At 42.4% G+C, this 16,252-nt stretch overlaps 1 protein-coding gene across 1 annotated transcript in view; it reads right to left on the bottom strand.

Annotated features, from left to right (window-relative positions):
- The window catches only part of ST8SIA4 (ST8 alpha-N-acetyl-neuraminide alpha-2,8-sialyltransferase 4), a 53,512-nt gene extending 49,393 nt beyond the window's left edge, over positions 1 to 4,119 (bottom strand). Inside the window, exon 1 of the mRNA XM_031607052.2 lies at positions 3,613 to 4,119. Coding sequence (XP_031462912.1) covers positions 3,613 to 3,725 — 113 coding nt within the window. The 5' untranslated portion in view covers positions 3,726 to 4,119. The remainder of the gene's footprint in view (positions 1 to 3,612) is intronic.
- Positions 4,120 to 16,252: the final 12,133 nt, after the last annotated feature.

Below are 16,252 nucleotides of genomic sequence, written 5' to 3'. Positions count from 1 at the left end.
TGTTTCCCTGTAAGCAACATTCAGCTCAGTTCAATCAAAGCTGTTAATCATAAATATATCATACATGTGTATATATATATATATATATATATATACACACACACAAGCAAATGTGTATATGCGTGTAAATATATCAAAATCACTGGATTTAACATTTTACAATGTAGAATGTATTGAAGAAAGAATATGTGTCACAGTAATGAAGCAGAGAAATGTCTTTATAAGTTAAATAAGCATGGTCTGAAATACCACTAACAATAAAGGCATCGCTTGGCTTACCAACAAAACTCTTGACCACCAACCATTCAACCAACAGGATCTAAGATTAAAGATGTGTGCCTGAAGGTCATCTAGGGGATTGCTGGCTTTTGTTTTCCTGTGGCTGAAAGTACATGAAGCAACTGGATTCTGGTCCTTAATGAGAACTACGACAATACAGAGCCACACTGAGCTTTAACATTTGGATCAAGGCTGGATCAAGCCCTGGACAACCTGACCTAGCTGCACATGTCCATGTTCATTGCAAGGGAGCTGGACTAGATGACCTCTGAAGGTCCCTTCCAAGTCTAAGGATTCTATGATTCAAAGATTTTGTAAATTGTAAACCAGACTAAGCTTGAACTGTCCTTCAATGGGACATTTATTAAGCTAACTTAACTTGTAGCAGTGGTCATTTGCAAAAGCTGCTATGACTGCAGAAGTCCCTGTAGCCAACAAACCAACAAAGCCAAAAGCAGCCCAGCGACACTGACAGCAGTCTCCCTCCCTCCCCGATGCCAGCACACTGCAGCACCAGCATCGCACCGACTCATAGGTAAGAGTGCCACCTACCGAAAAATCTACCACTGTAAGCAACTGTGTATGCACACGATGTGCATGCAAACCATGCTCCCTACTCTAATTTATTCACAGGATGTGAGGACGACACTGGACACTCTGAATTCAATAGTCAGAATGTAATTCATATTTTTTTGCTATCTTTTTTTATTACTTTATTCCTTAAATTTTTCCATAATGGCTATGGATAACCACATATATTTTACTGCAGTAAGATCAAGTGTTTACACCTAACATAAAACTACCAAAATGCATCTGGGGAAAGTACCTGGTCTGAAAGCACCTCACAGATGTCTCACGAGTCCTATCCCACAGGCACCTTAGGAGTGACACAGGTGACACAACTCAGGGAGAAATGATGCTGACAACACCTACGGTGCCCTTGCATTTCAAATGTCGTTGTCTTCTGCACTCGTAATTTACACATGCAGTGAACTGCACAGATTTCTATACGGTGGAGCAGAACAATGTTGAATTATGTTCTCGTGAGCTAAAATAAGATCCTATGCACTAAAGTTCCAGCATGAATACAAAGGTTTTCTCTTCATGTTCCCCTTCATTTACTGTTACTGCTTCATTCAATTTTTACTTAAAATAAAATGAAATAAGCTAACACATAAAACTCTCAGTTTACTCCAGAAAATTCTTCATTGTTTAAAAAGGTGTGAAATGGATTTGGGCCTCCCTGTACCACCCAGAACCACAGCGAACCCTACCTGGAGCAACAGCAATGTGTGGCTGATGGGATCAGCCCCAGCCCCAAGCCAACGTCCTCTGGTGACCAACCTGACTGAGACAGCACAGGAGAACTGTCTCTCCTCCTGAACATGGTTCACTGAATGAGTAACTGTCTTACAGATTTAAGTGGTATATTTCATGCCAGGACAATGGTATGTAGGAAACAGTCCTTCCATGTAATGAAAATTTCATTACTCACATTACTTCACATAACCTTTAAGAGGACATTTGGGCACAGTCTTTCAATTACCGTCTGTGAGAACTCAACTATGAAAACACAGCGAATGGTACCAACACATGCCTGTGAATCACACAGACAGCCTGGGATCTAACCATGATGCTACCAAGAACCCCAAACAGACCACCTCCTGCCTTCACAGCTCTGTTCCTGGCACTCCTGGAAGTAACACATCCCACAGAAAAAACAGTCGGATCTCCTGTGTGACAGCCAGAAACAACCCATGTAATACCAGAGAGCCCTTCTTCCTTCAAGAGGAAGGGAGCCTCGTGCCAGCAGTGGTGGCAGATGGTCACAGTTCACCAGCTGTGGTACTCCATTGAAGTAGGGAAGTGGGTAAGAAAGGCCCTCATTCCATTGCCTTCCATGCTGCACAGGACATCCCACTGCCACCAAAGCCAGCATCTCAGTGATTTGGCACTGATGCCTTTTGAAGCACTGCTAAAGCCATACATACCTATGCCTAAGCACACTTTTGTTAACGTTAATGCATTGGTTCTCTTTACTACCTCTTAAGTAAGTTAAATAGAATGCATCATAACATATAGGGGACTTTTCTGGCAAATATGGGTTTTACCTAGTGACTCATTCCTGAATCACTTAACCTGCCCCTAATTTGACAAGAAGTGTCTGCTAAAAAACACACTACCTCTGGTCGAGGCTGATTGTCCTTCACAGCTGTGTATTCACACCAACCTCTGTGCACCCCACAACCTAAACACTTCCATACACCTCCAAATATGCGGGTGCCACAGCACTGCAGCAGAAGCATCACACCCAAACTGAACAACAGGGAAAGTTACAGCAAGCCGTGAAAATCTTTAATGCCACAAAAACCAAACACCACACCAGAGGTGCAGAGAGGCACGACCAGCCCTATTCATACAGTCTGATTTCTGGGTGGTGCTGTGTGGAGCCAGGAGTTGTACTCGATGATTTTGGCGGGTCTCTTCCAACTCAAGATATTCTGTGGTTCTGTCATTCTATGACCTGACAGTGCTGCGAGGCACCGCACCGCCGTCCCACTGCACCGCAGATGCGCCCCGCACCGCTGTGCCGCGCTGCGCCCGAGCAGCAGCTGGGGGAGGACGCGCTTTCTGCCCAGATTGGGGGCAGAAGGGTGCGCGGAAACGCACGGGGACCGCATTTGCCCCCGCTCCCTCCGGGCTCCTATGGGCACTTTCAGCAACTTTATTCCTTCTCCTCAAATGTAGGGCTTACACCCAAGGAGGACGGGTGCTGAGCGCATCTCACCGCAGCAGACGCGCACAGGAGAACGCGAGGCGCGAGCCCTCTCCCCGCCCTCGCCGGGCTGACCGTGCCTGCGGGACTCACGCATCCTTCACCCCAACAGTGCCTGGAAAGAGGCAGCCGGGGCGGAACACCCAACTCCTGCACAAGATGGGTGCAAGTTAGAAGGGAGAAGAAGAACGCCGGCATGCACGTACACAGCCAAGGTGACCAACAAAGAAAGAGAAAGCTGAGGTGCAGCACAAAGCGGGAAGGGACTTTTCGCCTCTTGTTTCCACAGTGGCGGTGGGCAGCGGCGGCCCTCCAGCAGAGCAGCGCCAGGCGCAAGGGGAATGAATGCCCCGAGTTACGCGCGGCGCCCGGACAAACTTCGGGGCGGGGGCCGGGGCCACGCTCGGCTCCGGGCGGACCCTCCCTGCCTCCGGGAGAGCCACAGCCGCGCGCACACCGCGAGGCTCAGGGATGCCGCAGTCGTGGAGGGGCCGGGGAGCCCCCAGGACAGCGCCGCCGCCCCCGCGGGGACCCTCCCGACGCGGCGCCGCATTTACCCGGCGAGCGGAGCCTCCTGGCGCTCCTCAGTGCGCGCGATCTCCTTGGTCTTGTAGAAGATGAGGAGGAGACTTATGGTGCACACAGTCCACCTCTTCCTGACGGAACGCATGTCTTCTGCGAAGCGCGGTCCCCCTCCCCCTTTTCCTTTGTTTGTCAGCGGTGCGCGGAAAACAACTCCGCACGCGGAGCAGTGTGCCAAAAACAGTGAGGTTTCTCTTTCGGAATAATTAGAAAAAAAAAAAAAAAAGAAAGAAAGAAAGAAAGAAGGAAAGAAAGAAAGAAAAAAAAAAAAAAGCGGACGGCCCGAATGCCGTTGGGCGTTTAGTTTGACACTCCTGCCCCCTGCCCTCCCCTGCCCGCTTGGTGGGCTCGCAGCCGGCGCCTCGCTCCCCTCCGCCCGGGGCGCAACTCCGCACCGCGCTCTTCCCGCCGCCGCCCCGCTCCGCGCCGACCTCGCTCCGTTAGCGGCGTCGGCGACGGCCCGAGGGCGACGCTGGCGCCTCCCTCCCCGCGGCGGGGCGGTGGCGGGCGGAGCGCGGCCAATGGGCGCCGCGCGGGGGCGGGCATCCAGCGCGCCCGGCGGGCCGCGGGAGGGGCGGCCTCGGTTCCCGCGGACGGACCGCGGCTGGGGATTTGCGGGGCGGTCGCTACGGGACACCGAGAAGGGTGTTGGCGCTGGGTCGGGGTGCTGATCCGTCCCCGGGGGCGGGAGGGAGGAAGCGGTTCGGGAGGTGCTGCCGGAGCCGGGTTCCTCTCTGTCCGGAGCTGATTTCATCGACGTCGACGCTGTGTTGTCATTTGCCAACTTGTGCGCGATTTTCCTGAAATGCCCCAAAAGCCTCTTCCTCACAAACCAACCCCAACAAGCCAACTTGAAACTTAAATACGTAATGCAACACGAGAAAGAAATCACGAGCTGTGCCCGCTTCCCTCTGCGTTGTTTTGCCCTTCGCGATGTGGCCGGGCTGTCCCGCGCTGTTCTCATTCTGTGTGACAGGGATCTGCTCACACAGGTTCACATTTGCGGAGCAAAGCTCCAGCACCAGCGTCGCTCTTTTCCCACGGAGACACGAGAAGGTTTTGTGACAAATCGAGGGTGACTCTCCTCCTCCCAACACAGGGCAGATACCCTTGTGCGGGATGACAGAACCTTCCCTGTGTCTCGTTAATTCAATGGCCTGTCTCCAGATATTTCAGTATCAGATATTTCACATGCAGGCAAATGGGGAGATGGGTAGGGATTTTTCCTACCCAAGAGAATACTCACTCACAGGCATAGTATATGAAGCAAGGTTTAGAAAAATCCTTGAGGATGCCAGAGCTTCTAATAGTGGTGTTGCTCTAAAAATCAATTTTCTTTAGTGAGAAAGGTTTAATTCAGCCTCAGTGGGAAAGAATGGAAGCTTAGCAATTTCCTTCCACACAAGCCAGATTGAGCTCTGTTTTCTGTGCTCTGCGCTTCTGCAGCTCCAAAAACCTTGTCTCAGAAAGTGACCTCCAAACAGCATCACCAGCAAAAGGAGAAAAACTCATTCTGTTTGTGTGTGTGTGTGTATGCGAATTTCAAATTTCACTTGATATAATTCATACCAGACAGGTTATTTTTTGAGAAAATAAGCAAACAAGTACCTCAAAGTAAACCCCAATTTTGACACCACTGTACAAACTACACCATTTGTTCAGCAGAAAGGTAAAGGTTCCTTCAGTCCTGTTAGCTCTGCTGAGCATCTGTAATGTTCTTCTTCATACATTATCTTATTGTTGTATTATTTTTGTAGCTATATGGGCTCATCAGCAACAGATATTGAAAAGCATACAGAGGATCTCTGATTCTTCTATCCTCAGCTCCACTCATAACTAATGATAATGATAACTAATCACTGCAGCAGCACAGCGCCATGACAGCAGTAGTTCCTGGTTTCATGCCAGGCCATGTGTACATTCAGAAAGTAGTGTGCTGTCACCTTCTTCCTCTTCCTTTCCCTTGTCTGCAGCTGCACTTTCTTCCCCTGAAGCTCAAGATGCAGCTCCTCAGGTGCAGGCTGATCTTCACCCCATACAAAGACTAGCCTGCTTGCATCAAAGAGACTTAAGAACTAATGGGGGTGAATGCAGTGAGGGAGATCCCTGCTCAGCAGAGTACTTTTTTGTCTGTGCTTGACCTGCATGCAACCAGTCTACCTAAAATCCATTTCCATCCTAGAGACCTAGAGAGGCCAAGAAAGTTGGCTTCAGACTGCCTTTGTGTGCAGGGAATGCACTGAAATTTTTGATATAGGTATACTCAGCGTGCTGACTAGAAAAGGTGCCCTTCTTGGTCTTGGTTGTTTGTAAGTAAAGATGGTTTCATAGATGAAGTGATGATTTGGTGCTCTTTTGGCCACAATGATTATGAAATGGTTGAGTTTAAAATCAAGCACAGTTACAACTGAAACAAAGTGTTTTTCAAGTATATTAACAGTAAGAGGAGGTCTAAACAAAATATCATTTCTTTATTTGATGATGATGGTCACTCAAAAAAAGAGATGAAAGATAAAGCAGAAATTTAAGGCCTTCCCTGTCTTTGTCTTTAACACTGTTGACAGGCCTGGGACCTGTAGTGCCTGGGTTGGTGGACCACACGTGGAGGAGTGACAAGCTCCTTGTTGATACTAAACTTGTACAGGATTTTCTGCTGCAACTGAATGCACGTAAGTCTGTGGGGCCCAATGGAATTCATCCTAGGCTACTGACAGACCTTAAGACCTCTCTCAATTATTTATCAACAGTCTTGGGAAAGTGGAGAAGTTCCAGTCGACTGGAAGCTAGCAAATGTTATTCCAGTTTTCAAGAAGGGTAGAAGAGAAGACTCTGGCAATTACAGGCTTGTCAGTCTCACTTCAGTGCCTGGTAAAAATATGGAGAAGATCATTTTTGGAGTTTTTGAAAAACACCTGAAAAACAGTGCAGCCATCGGAGAAAGCTGATATGGGTTCATGTAGGGAAAGTCATGCCTTACTAACTTAATATTCTTTTAAGATAAAATTGCACTTCTACATGACCAAAGGAATGCAGTGGATATAGTTTTTGGATTTTAGCAAAGCTTTGGTACTGTCTGTCACAGCATCTTTCTGGACAAAATGCCCAGCATACTGCTGGATATGTGTGCAATATGATGGGTGAAAATTAGCTGAAGGGTTGAACTGGAAAAGGTTATAATTAGTAGAACAACGTGCGGGTGGTAGACAGTTACTGATGATTTCCTCATTGTCCTGGTTTTGTCTATGTTAGAGTTAATTTTCTTCATAGCAGCTGGTATGGTGCTGTGATTTGGATTTAGGATGAGAATAATGTTGATAACGCACCAATATTCTTGTTGATGGTGAACAGTGCTCACACTAGATCAAGGACATTTCTGCTTCTCTAACTTCCCTACTAATAAGGATACCGGGACGCACAAAAAGTAGAAGCTTCTTTTTCAGGTATGGAATCAGCACAGCTGACCCAACCTGACCATTGGGGGTGTTCCACACCATTTGACATTCTGCTAAACAATAAAACTGGGGGAGTTGGCCAGGGTGGGGGATAGCCATTGTTCAAAGACTGGCTGGTTGTTGGTCACTGGGTGGCAAACAGTAACACTGTGAATCATCTGTCTTGTGTATTCTTTATTTTTATTGTTGCTACTGTTGTTATTGATGATGATGTTGTGATTTCCCCTTCCATTTCTGTCGTATTAAGCTATCCTTCCCTTCCTCATCCCTCTGGGATGGTGCTTAGCTGCCCACTGGGTCAAACCATAATCTTAGGGCCTGTTTTTTTATAATGTTTTCATCACTGACCTGGCTGCTGAAGTTAAGTGCACATTAAATAAATTTTCAGACAACATTAAACTGGGAGGAGCTGCCAATTCTCTTCAGAATAGAAAGGCCCTGAAGAGAAGTCTTGATAGACCAAAGTGCTGGTCAGTCATTAGACGTGTGATATTTAAAACAAGGAGACACCAGATTCTGTACCTGGAATGGTACGATCTTGGAATTCCTTATAGGTTGCATGATAAGCAGCTGAAGAGCAGGCCTACAAAGAGGGATCTGGAGGTTTCAATTGATTATGAACTCATTTGAGTTAACAATGTGCATTGGCAGCCTAAAAGGCCAAATATAACCTGGGATGCATGAAACAGCACAGGTAAATAGAGATGGTCTTGTGGGCCAGTGGAAGATCAGCAGCTGTCTTGGCCACAGTGATCATGAATGGTTGTTTCAAATTTTTGATAATACGAGAAAAATCGTCAGCAAAGCTGCTACCCTGGGCTTTGGGAGAGCAGATTTCAGGCTTCTTAAAGAACTAGTTAGTAATGTTGTCTGGGAATCTGATTTCAAGGGTATTGCTGGCCACTTTTGAAGTATCACCTGAAAGCAAGTAAGCAGGCAATTCCAACATGTTAGAAGTAAGCATGTGTGATACGAAGCTAGTTTGACTGAGCTGTGATTTTCTTTTCCACTGGAAATTCCAGAGCCCATAGCTGAAGGACTATGGCTTCAAAAATTAACTCTCAGTAGACTGAACTTGTGTGGAATTTGCTGCTTCAGCTGAATGCATGTACTTTTATAAGGCCTGATGGGATTCATCCCAAGTTATCAAAAGAGTTGGCTGATAATACTGTGAGACCTCTCTCAATTCTTTTTCAATAGTTTTGGGATTTGGTAGAGGTGAAATGGAAACTGGCAAATGCAGTCCTCATTTCCAAGAAAAGTAAGAAAGAATACCCTGGTAATCATAGGCCTGTCAGCCTCACTTTACTGTCTGGTAAAATTATGGAGAAGATTATTCTGGAAATTGCTGAAAAATGCTTTAGAGGCAACACAGTTGTTGGTCATAGTGAACACAGGTTAATGAGGAGAAAGTCCAGTTTAATGAACGTAATTTCCTTTTATGACAAGGTTACCCACCTAGGTAACCAAGGGAAAACAGTTGATGTAATGTTTTTGGATTTCAGAAAAGCTTTCTGTATCTTTCTATATTTTTCTCCTTCTGAATAAAATGTCCAGCATACAGCTTGGCAAAAACATAATACAATGGGTGAACAATGGGCTGATGGGTCAGGCTCAAAAACTATAGTAAATGCAATTCAGTTGCATCAGACTGGCAGCCAGTTGCTGGTGGGGTTCCCAGGGGCTCTATTTTGGGGCCAGTTCTCTTCAGTGTTTTTATAAACGATCTGGATGCAGGACTCATATGCATACTAAGTAAGCTTGTAGATCACATTAAACTGAGGGTAGAGAGATGACTCCCTTGAGGGCTAAGGGACCTTTCAGAAAGATCTGAACAAATTAAATCACCAGCCACATTAGTTTTTAGAAGAACAAATGCCAGATTTTACACCTGGGATGTGGCAACCCTGGATATGTTTCTATACTGGGGACCAAGAGAATGAAAAACAGTGCTGTGGAAAGGAATCTGGGGGTTCTAGTTGATGGCCAGCTGAACATGAGGCAGCAGTAGAGCCCAAAGGGCCAACCGGGGCGCAGCAGGCCCAACACTGCCACTGGGCAAGGGAAGGGGCTGCCCCCTCTGCTCTGCACTGTGCGGCCTCACCTACAGCACTGCATGCAGGTTGGGTGCCAGAGTACAGAAAGGACATAAAGTGGAGCGAAGAGTGGGTCTAGATGATCCTTGTGGGTTCTTTCCAACCCAGGATATTCTGTGATTCTATGATTCTTTCCTAATGTACCTCCATCCTGCAGCTCTCTGATGTACTTAAGTAGCAGGCAGAGGCATCAGGGGCATATAGAATACATATATATAATATATATAACATAAATGAGCCAGGTGGTGCATTTTATTTGCAATGACAAAGCTTATTATGACACAAAATGAGTTTACCATATAAAGAATTTAAACATTCATGTCTAGTACTTCAGCAATTCTTTTAATTACCTTTCTATAATGTATCATCAACAGCACTTCATAACTCTAACAAGCTATCTAAATTATGCCTTGAAATGCTTTCCTCTTTCTCATACAATCTAATGGTATTTAAATAATGAATAGAGTTTATATCAAATAGTGTGGTTTATTTTATGTGAATTAAAGAAATGGTTTTAGCTTTGTGGACCTAGAAACATGTTCAGTAAATCCTATTTCATGGCAGCTGGTGATGACAGTAAAATTTCTTTCATGAAGTCTACTAGAGGAGTGAAAATGTGAATAATACAAATAATCATGCATTTAAGCATTTCAAATTTCAGAGTGCTAATTAGTTCCTACGGCAAAGAGTTCTTGAAAAGGCTTCATTTCATGCTGAAGAAAGCAGCTCAAGACTTGAAACATTTACATTCGTTGAAACATATTACCATATAAAGCCCTTTTTGCATTAAGGGTTTTTCATGTTGAGTGTCAGTGCCCAGAAAATATCTTCTACGTTAATTCTGTCCTCATTAACAGTGAGAACAGAGATACACTAGAAGAGATTGCCTGGGGAAACTATAGCATTTCCATCAGTGGGTGTCTTTAGGATGAGGCTAAACAAATGTCTGGATTCTTAACCCATGTTGAAAGGATAGGTGAAGCAGCTTTTTCCAGTCCCTTATATATATACTTTTTTTTCCTATGATTATAATGTAAATATGTTCAATTTACAGTATAGTTTTCTGATTCATAGAAAATAACTTATACCAGAATACTGAATACTCTGCTGGCAAGGTCATCTATTTGTCCATCTTCTGTTTCAGGAATAGGCTTATCAAGTATTTTTTTGTTGTTTTTGCTAGCAGTTTTAAACCCCAACTTATGCAACATATTTAATAGTATTAACTATTCAAGCTTTGTTGTAGGAAAGAAACACTAGATAAAAAAATGAATGATTCTATGAGAAATATTTATGTAAAGTTGTTACTTAGATCTGGTTTCTCCCAGACATCAATATCTTTTAATGTTTTCATTGATGGCTCAACCAAAGATACCAGACATCCCCATTGTTTGTTTAATGTTCACAAATCGCTAATACTTTGCAAAAGAAATAATCTTACAGTCAAAATCTGAATATCTTCTGTGCTTCTATTTGCCATTATCCACACATACTTTTGTTAAGATGTCTTTCTCTTTGGAATGTAATCTACACGCTATTGTACTAGAAACAGTTCTGAATTACATTTTTAGCATTAGTGGCATTGGAAATAGCATCATTTCAAATACATCAGCTTTATAAAGCAATTGCTTTTCTATATGCAGCAGAATTAAAGATGATCCAATGAATTACATTTTTACACTGTTAAGTGCATTTATTCCACTGTACAAAATTCAAGGTTTGGGTTAGCGATGCTTAAATTTCTCTTAATGTTCAGAGACATAAAAAGCAGTTCAGAATCTATATTCAGATTCACCTCCACTTTTGTTTTTGTGACTAACATGCAATGGTGTCTTTTTGTTTGCAGTTGCCTTACAGAACAACCTCAGGATCAATAATACGGAGACGGCTACAGTAAACTTACATGAATCTCTGAGAAGTTCTGTGTGTGTGTATGACAGAAAGAGAAGTTCTTTTGCAAAGAAATGCTACAGCAGCTCCTTAGACATGTTAGAACTAAATCCCACTGAGGTCGTATTCTCTGTTTTACATTTTATTGTGCAGGCAGGTATTCATCCACTGCAGAGGCTCCTAGCTGAAGTTGCAGTGTAACAGCAAGTAAGGTTGTTTAATTTAGGGGCACACGTTATTGTGTACAGACTTCCCTGATCCAGAAACAATTTTTTTATGACTGTAAAATATAAATCCGATTAACATTTCAAGTAGAGTGATCATGCAGAGAGAGGCCAACCTAACAACCCCAAACAGGACATTTTCAGGTGTCACTGCCTCATTACCTTTTTGTGACGTGTGATATTGCAAATATCTCATAACCTTGGTATAGATATGCAAATTTCTGATAATTCAAAATGTCTATCAGCTACTGCACCTTTCAGAAAAGCTAAAACCACACTGCTTTAAATCTAAATGGCTATCGTATTCCTAGAGGCTGTATGCATGAAATTCAATAATGATGAGCACGACCTCCCATATTTTGTTTTCAGTGAGACTCAAGACAGTCTGCCTTCAGGGAGAGTGATCATCCTATATTTTTTATGATTGGGATGAGCAGAAAAAAATCAGGAAGCAGAAATAAGGATTAGAGAACACTAGGAAAGTAATAGAAGCAAAGAAGAGAAAAAGAAATAGATAGAGAAGGAGGCTGAGGATGAAGAGATTAGTGTTTTGGGAACTGGCACAGAAGGAAACAGCTATGTATATAGTCCAATAAAAGAGAAGGGAGAAAAAACAGTCTAGAGAACGAACAAGAAACCTCTTTTATGCAAGAGCACAACTAACTCATGAGTACTGAAGAAACTGAGGTAAGAAATGCATAGACTTGTGTCTATTTCCTTGATTTGTCCTTCCTGTGCTAGTCAAAGGAAAACTGTTTTTTTAAAGGGGAGAACAAACAGTTATCTCCTTTGCATGAATGCATTTAAGCCTATGCTCTAGTCCCGGGTTCTCTTAGCTGTTTAGATACAATTTTGCTTTGGTTCAGCTAGGATACTGCTGTTTGCGTAAAAATTCCTCTTCGTTCGAATAAATGACAGACAAAAAAAAACGTCTGGTTGTATGTCCATCCTTGTAGTTTAGCAATATGTATATTGCAAATGCAATTAAAATAATTACAACTGCAGCAAAAGTCCGCTGTCTAATTACACCAAATGTCCAACTCCTTTCATGGTAAAGGTAATGAGACACCTTTTCTATCAACTCTAAACCCAGGCCTGTGGTTTAAGTATCCCAGAAGGAAGACTCTATGAGTTAATCAAGAAAACCTACATTACAGTACCATTCTTCAGAGAATTTCCTTATGAGTCATAGAAATTTCCTGACAGGGTGAAGAGACAGTGAACACCTTCTTACGGTGCTAACTGACCTGCTCATATTGCAGAAGGGGAGATGACCAGTACTGGCGTTGATGTAGTCCTGATCTTTCGCTCTAGCTCATGCATGCAAATAAAGCTTAAGTTCAAACAGGCTCTAACTAAGCTGCAGTAGCTGCAGCTCAGGGATCCCAGTACAGACCCTTACTATGTGGACAGGAAGAGCTCAGTTGCTCTAGCTGTAACTAAGGCATGTTGTCAGCACACCAGCTACTAGAATACTCTTTAGTTGTGACAGCAGAAATGGAATTTAAGGAAATATCTGAAAGACATAATAGTGCATCCAGTAATGCAGAGCTTGCATGGTGAAAATTATTTCTTTTTTTTTTTTCCTTAATGTGAGTAATCACAATTACAGAAACAAGGAAGATACAACATTACATGACTGTTTCATATATTTGAAACGCTATGCTTCAGTTTCATTAATTTATAACATTTCTTAACTGGTTATGACATGCAGAGCAATATATTTCCTACACATTATGAAGAAAACATAATGTGAGAGATTACTGCATTGATTTTCCATGTCTGACAACTGGAAATAATTTTTTTTCTGTTTATGAGAGGCTGTGAGGTATGCGGATTTGTAAGGTTCTACTATATTTTAACAACCTCCAAGTGAGAACCATCATTTTCCTAAAAGTTTCCAGCAGGATTTCCAGCTAGGCATTATAGATTTTGAGGAAGAAAAGGAAGCTTCATCTGAATTCAAGCCACAGCAGGAGCCATTCACTCTTTGGGAATTAATTCCCATTTTTATTATTGCTGTTTTTAATTTTGGTGGTTAAACTTTATATAAAAAGATACTACAAAGCCACCTGACTTTTCTTGCTCTGTGATAGGAACAAAAAAATGAAAACAACACAAAACATTTACTATATGCCTTAAGCTGTATTTTCTTACTTATCTCTGTTTGACAGCAACACTTTGAGGAATGTGCTGAGATCAAGACTACAGCTTGTTGTGAACTATTTTTACAATTTTTTTTTCCTAATTGGAAAATTTTTATGACATCTTTGTACTTCAGCAAAAGGAAATGCTTGCTATATCCAAAACTGAATTTCTGGTTGATGGGAAAGTTTATTCTTACAAGTAATTCAGTATATTTCACACTCATCTGACATACAAAGGATTTGGACAAAAATCTCCTGCTTGAGAAGATCCCGTTTCACCAGCAGCTTATAGGCTTTGTATGTACAGATGAACAGGCCACCCCTATTTCTTGACTTCTTGACATTAAGCTACCTCAGAATGTTCTTCTGTTTGCTGCTGATAAGAGTATCTGCTTGTTTACTGTATAACACTATACATGTCAGAAGTGGATGTTGGTGGTATGGCAGTAGAAGTTGAATCTTCCCACTAATACCTCATTCCATTTTATTGCCATGTTATAGGTGGCAGCAGAGGAGAATCAGGCAGAATGGCATCTGGAAGCGCGGATGAAGCAAAGGTGTGTCACTGAATTCCTCCTTGTGGAAAAAAAATGGCACCCAGTGACAAATATTCATCAGCTCTTGCTGGAATTTCTGAAGACCAAACAGTGAATGTGAGCAGAGTGAGTCTGTGGGTGGTGCTTTTCAATGAGGGAAAAGCAGCAGTGTCACCACTGCTGGTGCAGGTTGATAGAAGCGTGTTGTGCAGGCTCTTGAAAATTCATAGCAAATGGTGGTGACCGTGTTGAAAAATAGTGTTTTGTAGCTGAGAATATGCTCTATCAAGGAGTGTTATTGTGCTCTTTGTGTCTGTTGTAGTTTCCATGGAAATAAATAGGAGACATTACTTTCATAACAACTAAAGTACATTTCATTAAATATTACGTCTTCGGATATTAATTTATTTTTTAATGTCAAAAAGTACAAACATATATCATAGAAATTGCATTAATAACCTAATAGTATTACCCATATTCAACACAAAGATAGTATAGAGGGAATTAATTTTTTCCATATGTTGATGACTCAGGAAGAGCATACAAAATCTTAACTGGTCACACTTATAGGAGTCTTTTAAAAGCTTTACAATTCTAAGAAATTTTCATCTGAAGAAATGTAAGCACTGTATCAACTTCAGAGACTTCTGCTTTTGACATTAAAAAATATGATTTGCATAAAATAAAATGCAGATAACTTTTTATTTTTGCTTAGTATGCTTTGAATTGTAGTGCTCTTTAAAGCAAATTATGTTACAAAAACAAACATAGCTATTTTTAATGAAAATGAATAGCACTATACATATTTTTATAATTTAGATAATACGTTGTTTGAACGTAAATTTGATTTACCCAGCTAATTAGCAACTCTGAATTTTAATGTTAAAGTGAAAAGATGTTCAATTTTAAATCAGTTTTAATTCTTTCTGAAATACAGCATTGTGTGAAAGATTATAGATATGTGTATATATGTGCATAAGCACACCCATACAAATGAGATGCCATAAATTAGAAGGTATAAAAACACTCTATTTACAGAAGAAGTGACAAATCTGAGTTTGAAGTGCTTAACAGGGAATCAGCACCTATCTGAGCAGAATTTAGGCAAAATATTTCAGCTGAAGAATGCAAAAATCTTTCCTGGTCCTAGGCTAGATAAAAGTGCATGATTAATATAGATTTGTGACCATAAACAGGGTATTTAAAATGGTTTTGCTGAGCTGCTGTAAAGTGCTGTGCTCTATTGATGTGCTCCCTGAGGAGAATGTTCACAGTGCAAAGCAGAGATGAACCAGATCAAGATCTGTGCTTCTTCATTCTCTTCTCCACCTCCTTACCTCCGAAACCAAAACAAAAAGCATGCCAAGAAGAGAGAAGATGAGACAGAAGATCTCTAGGGATGTGTACAATGTCAGTCCTCCTCTGGCAGGGACTAAAACTGCTCTCAGGCCAGGTCACACTAACCTTTAGAGAAGGCTCCAAGACCACGTTGTGTGCTTCCAGACTTGAGGGAAGCTTACAAGCAGGATGGGGACAAACTTTTTACATGGGCAGATGGTAATAAGACAAGAGAAAAAGGCTCTAAACTAAAGGAGAGGGGATTTAGATCAAATGTTAGGACAAAGTTCTTTACTCAGAGGGCAATAAGGCCCTGGCACAGGCTGCCAAGAGGAGCTGTGGGTGTCCCTGGAGATGCTCAGGGACGGGTTGAATGGGGCCCTGGGCAGCCAGATTTGGTGAGTGGACACCCTATCCATGGCAAGCAGTTGGATCTGGGTGATCTTTAAGGTTCCTTCCAACCTAGGCCATTCTATGATTCTGACTCAAGCTCCAGTACAGAATGCAGGCATTTTCTGTTCTCAGGATGGAGGAAGAGCATGGGAAGCACTTTTGGCAATAATACTGTACCACTTGTGATGAGTTCCAGGTGGCAATGCCTTTCCAAAAATAAATGATTTGCGGATTTCTTAGTACAATATGTGAGTCTTTCTTCATTTCAGACTGTTGACCTTCACTTGTATAAGCAGCTGTGATGCATTAGCAGATTTTGATCACACCATTGCAAATGAGTTTAGTAGCACCTTTCTCAGTGTTTGGATAACTTAATGTTGGACCTAGTTCAAATTTAGGACTCCTCCACGCATTTCTGTCAGTATCTCAGATCATCAAGTTTTGAGGTGCATCTGGCAATGTAGCGTTCCTGGAGTGATGATTTTAGAATTGAGGTGGATGATTATCAAGAAAAATGTGTGCTTATTGGCAGGGAGATT

Source organism: Phasianus colchicus, chromosome Z, assembly GCF_987193195.1.
Source record: "Phasianus colchicus chromosome Z, bPhaCol1.hap1.1, whole genome shotgun sequence".
NCBI lineage: Eukaryota > Metazoa > Chordata > Aves > Galliformes > Phasianidae > Phasianus > Phasianus colchicus.
The sequence above is the reverse complement of the archived record's forward strand: the minus strand, read 5'-3'. Positions and strand labels throughout refer to the sequence as shown.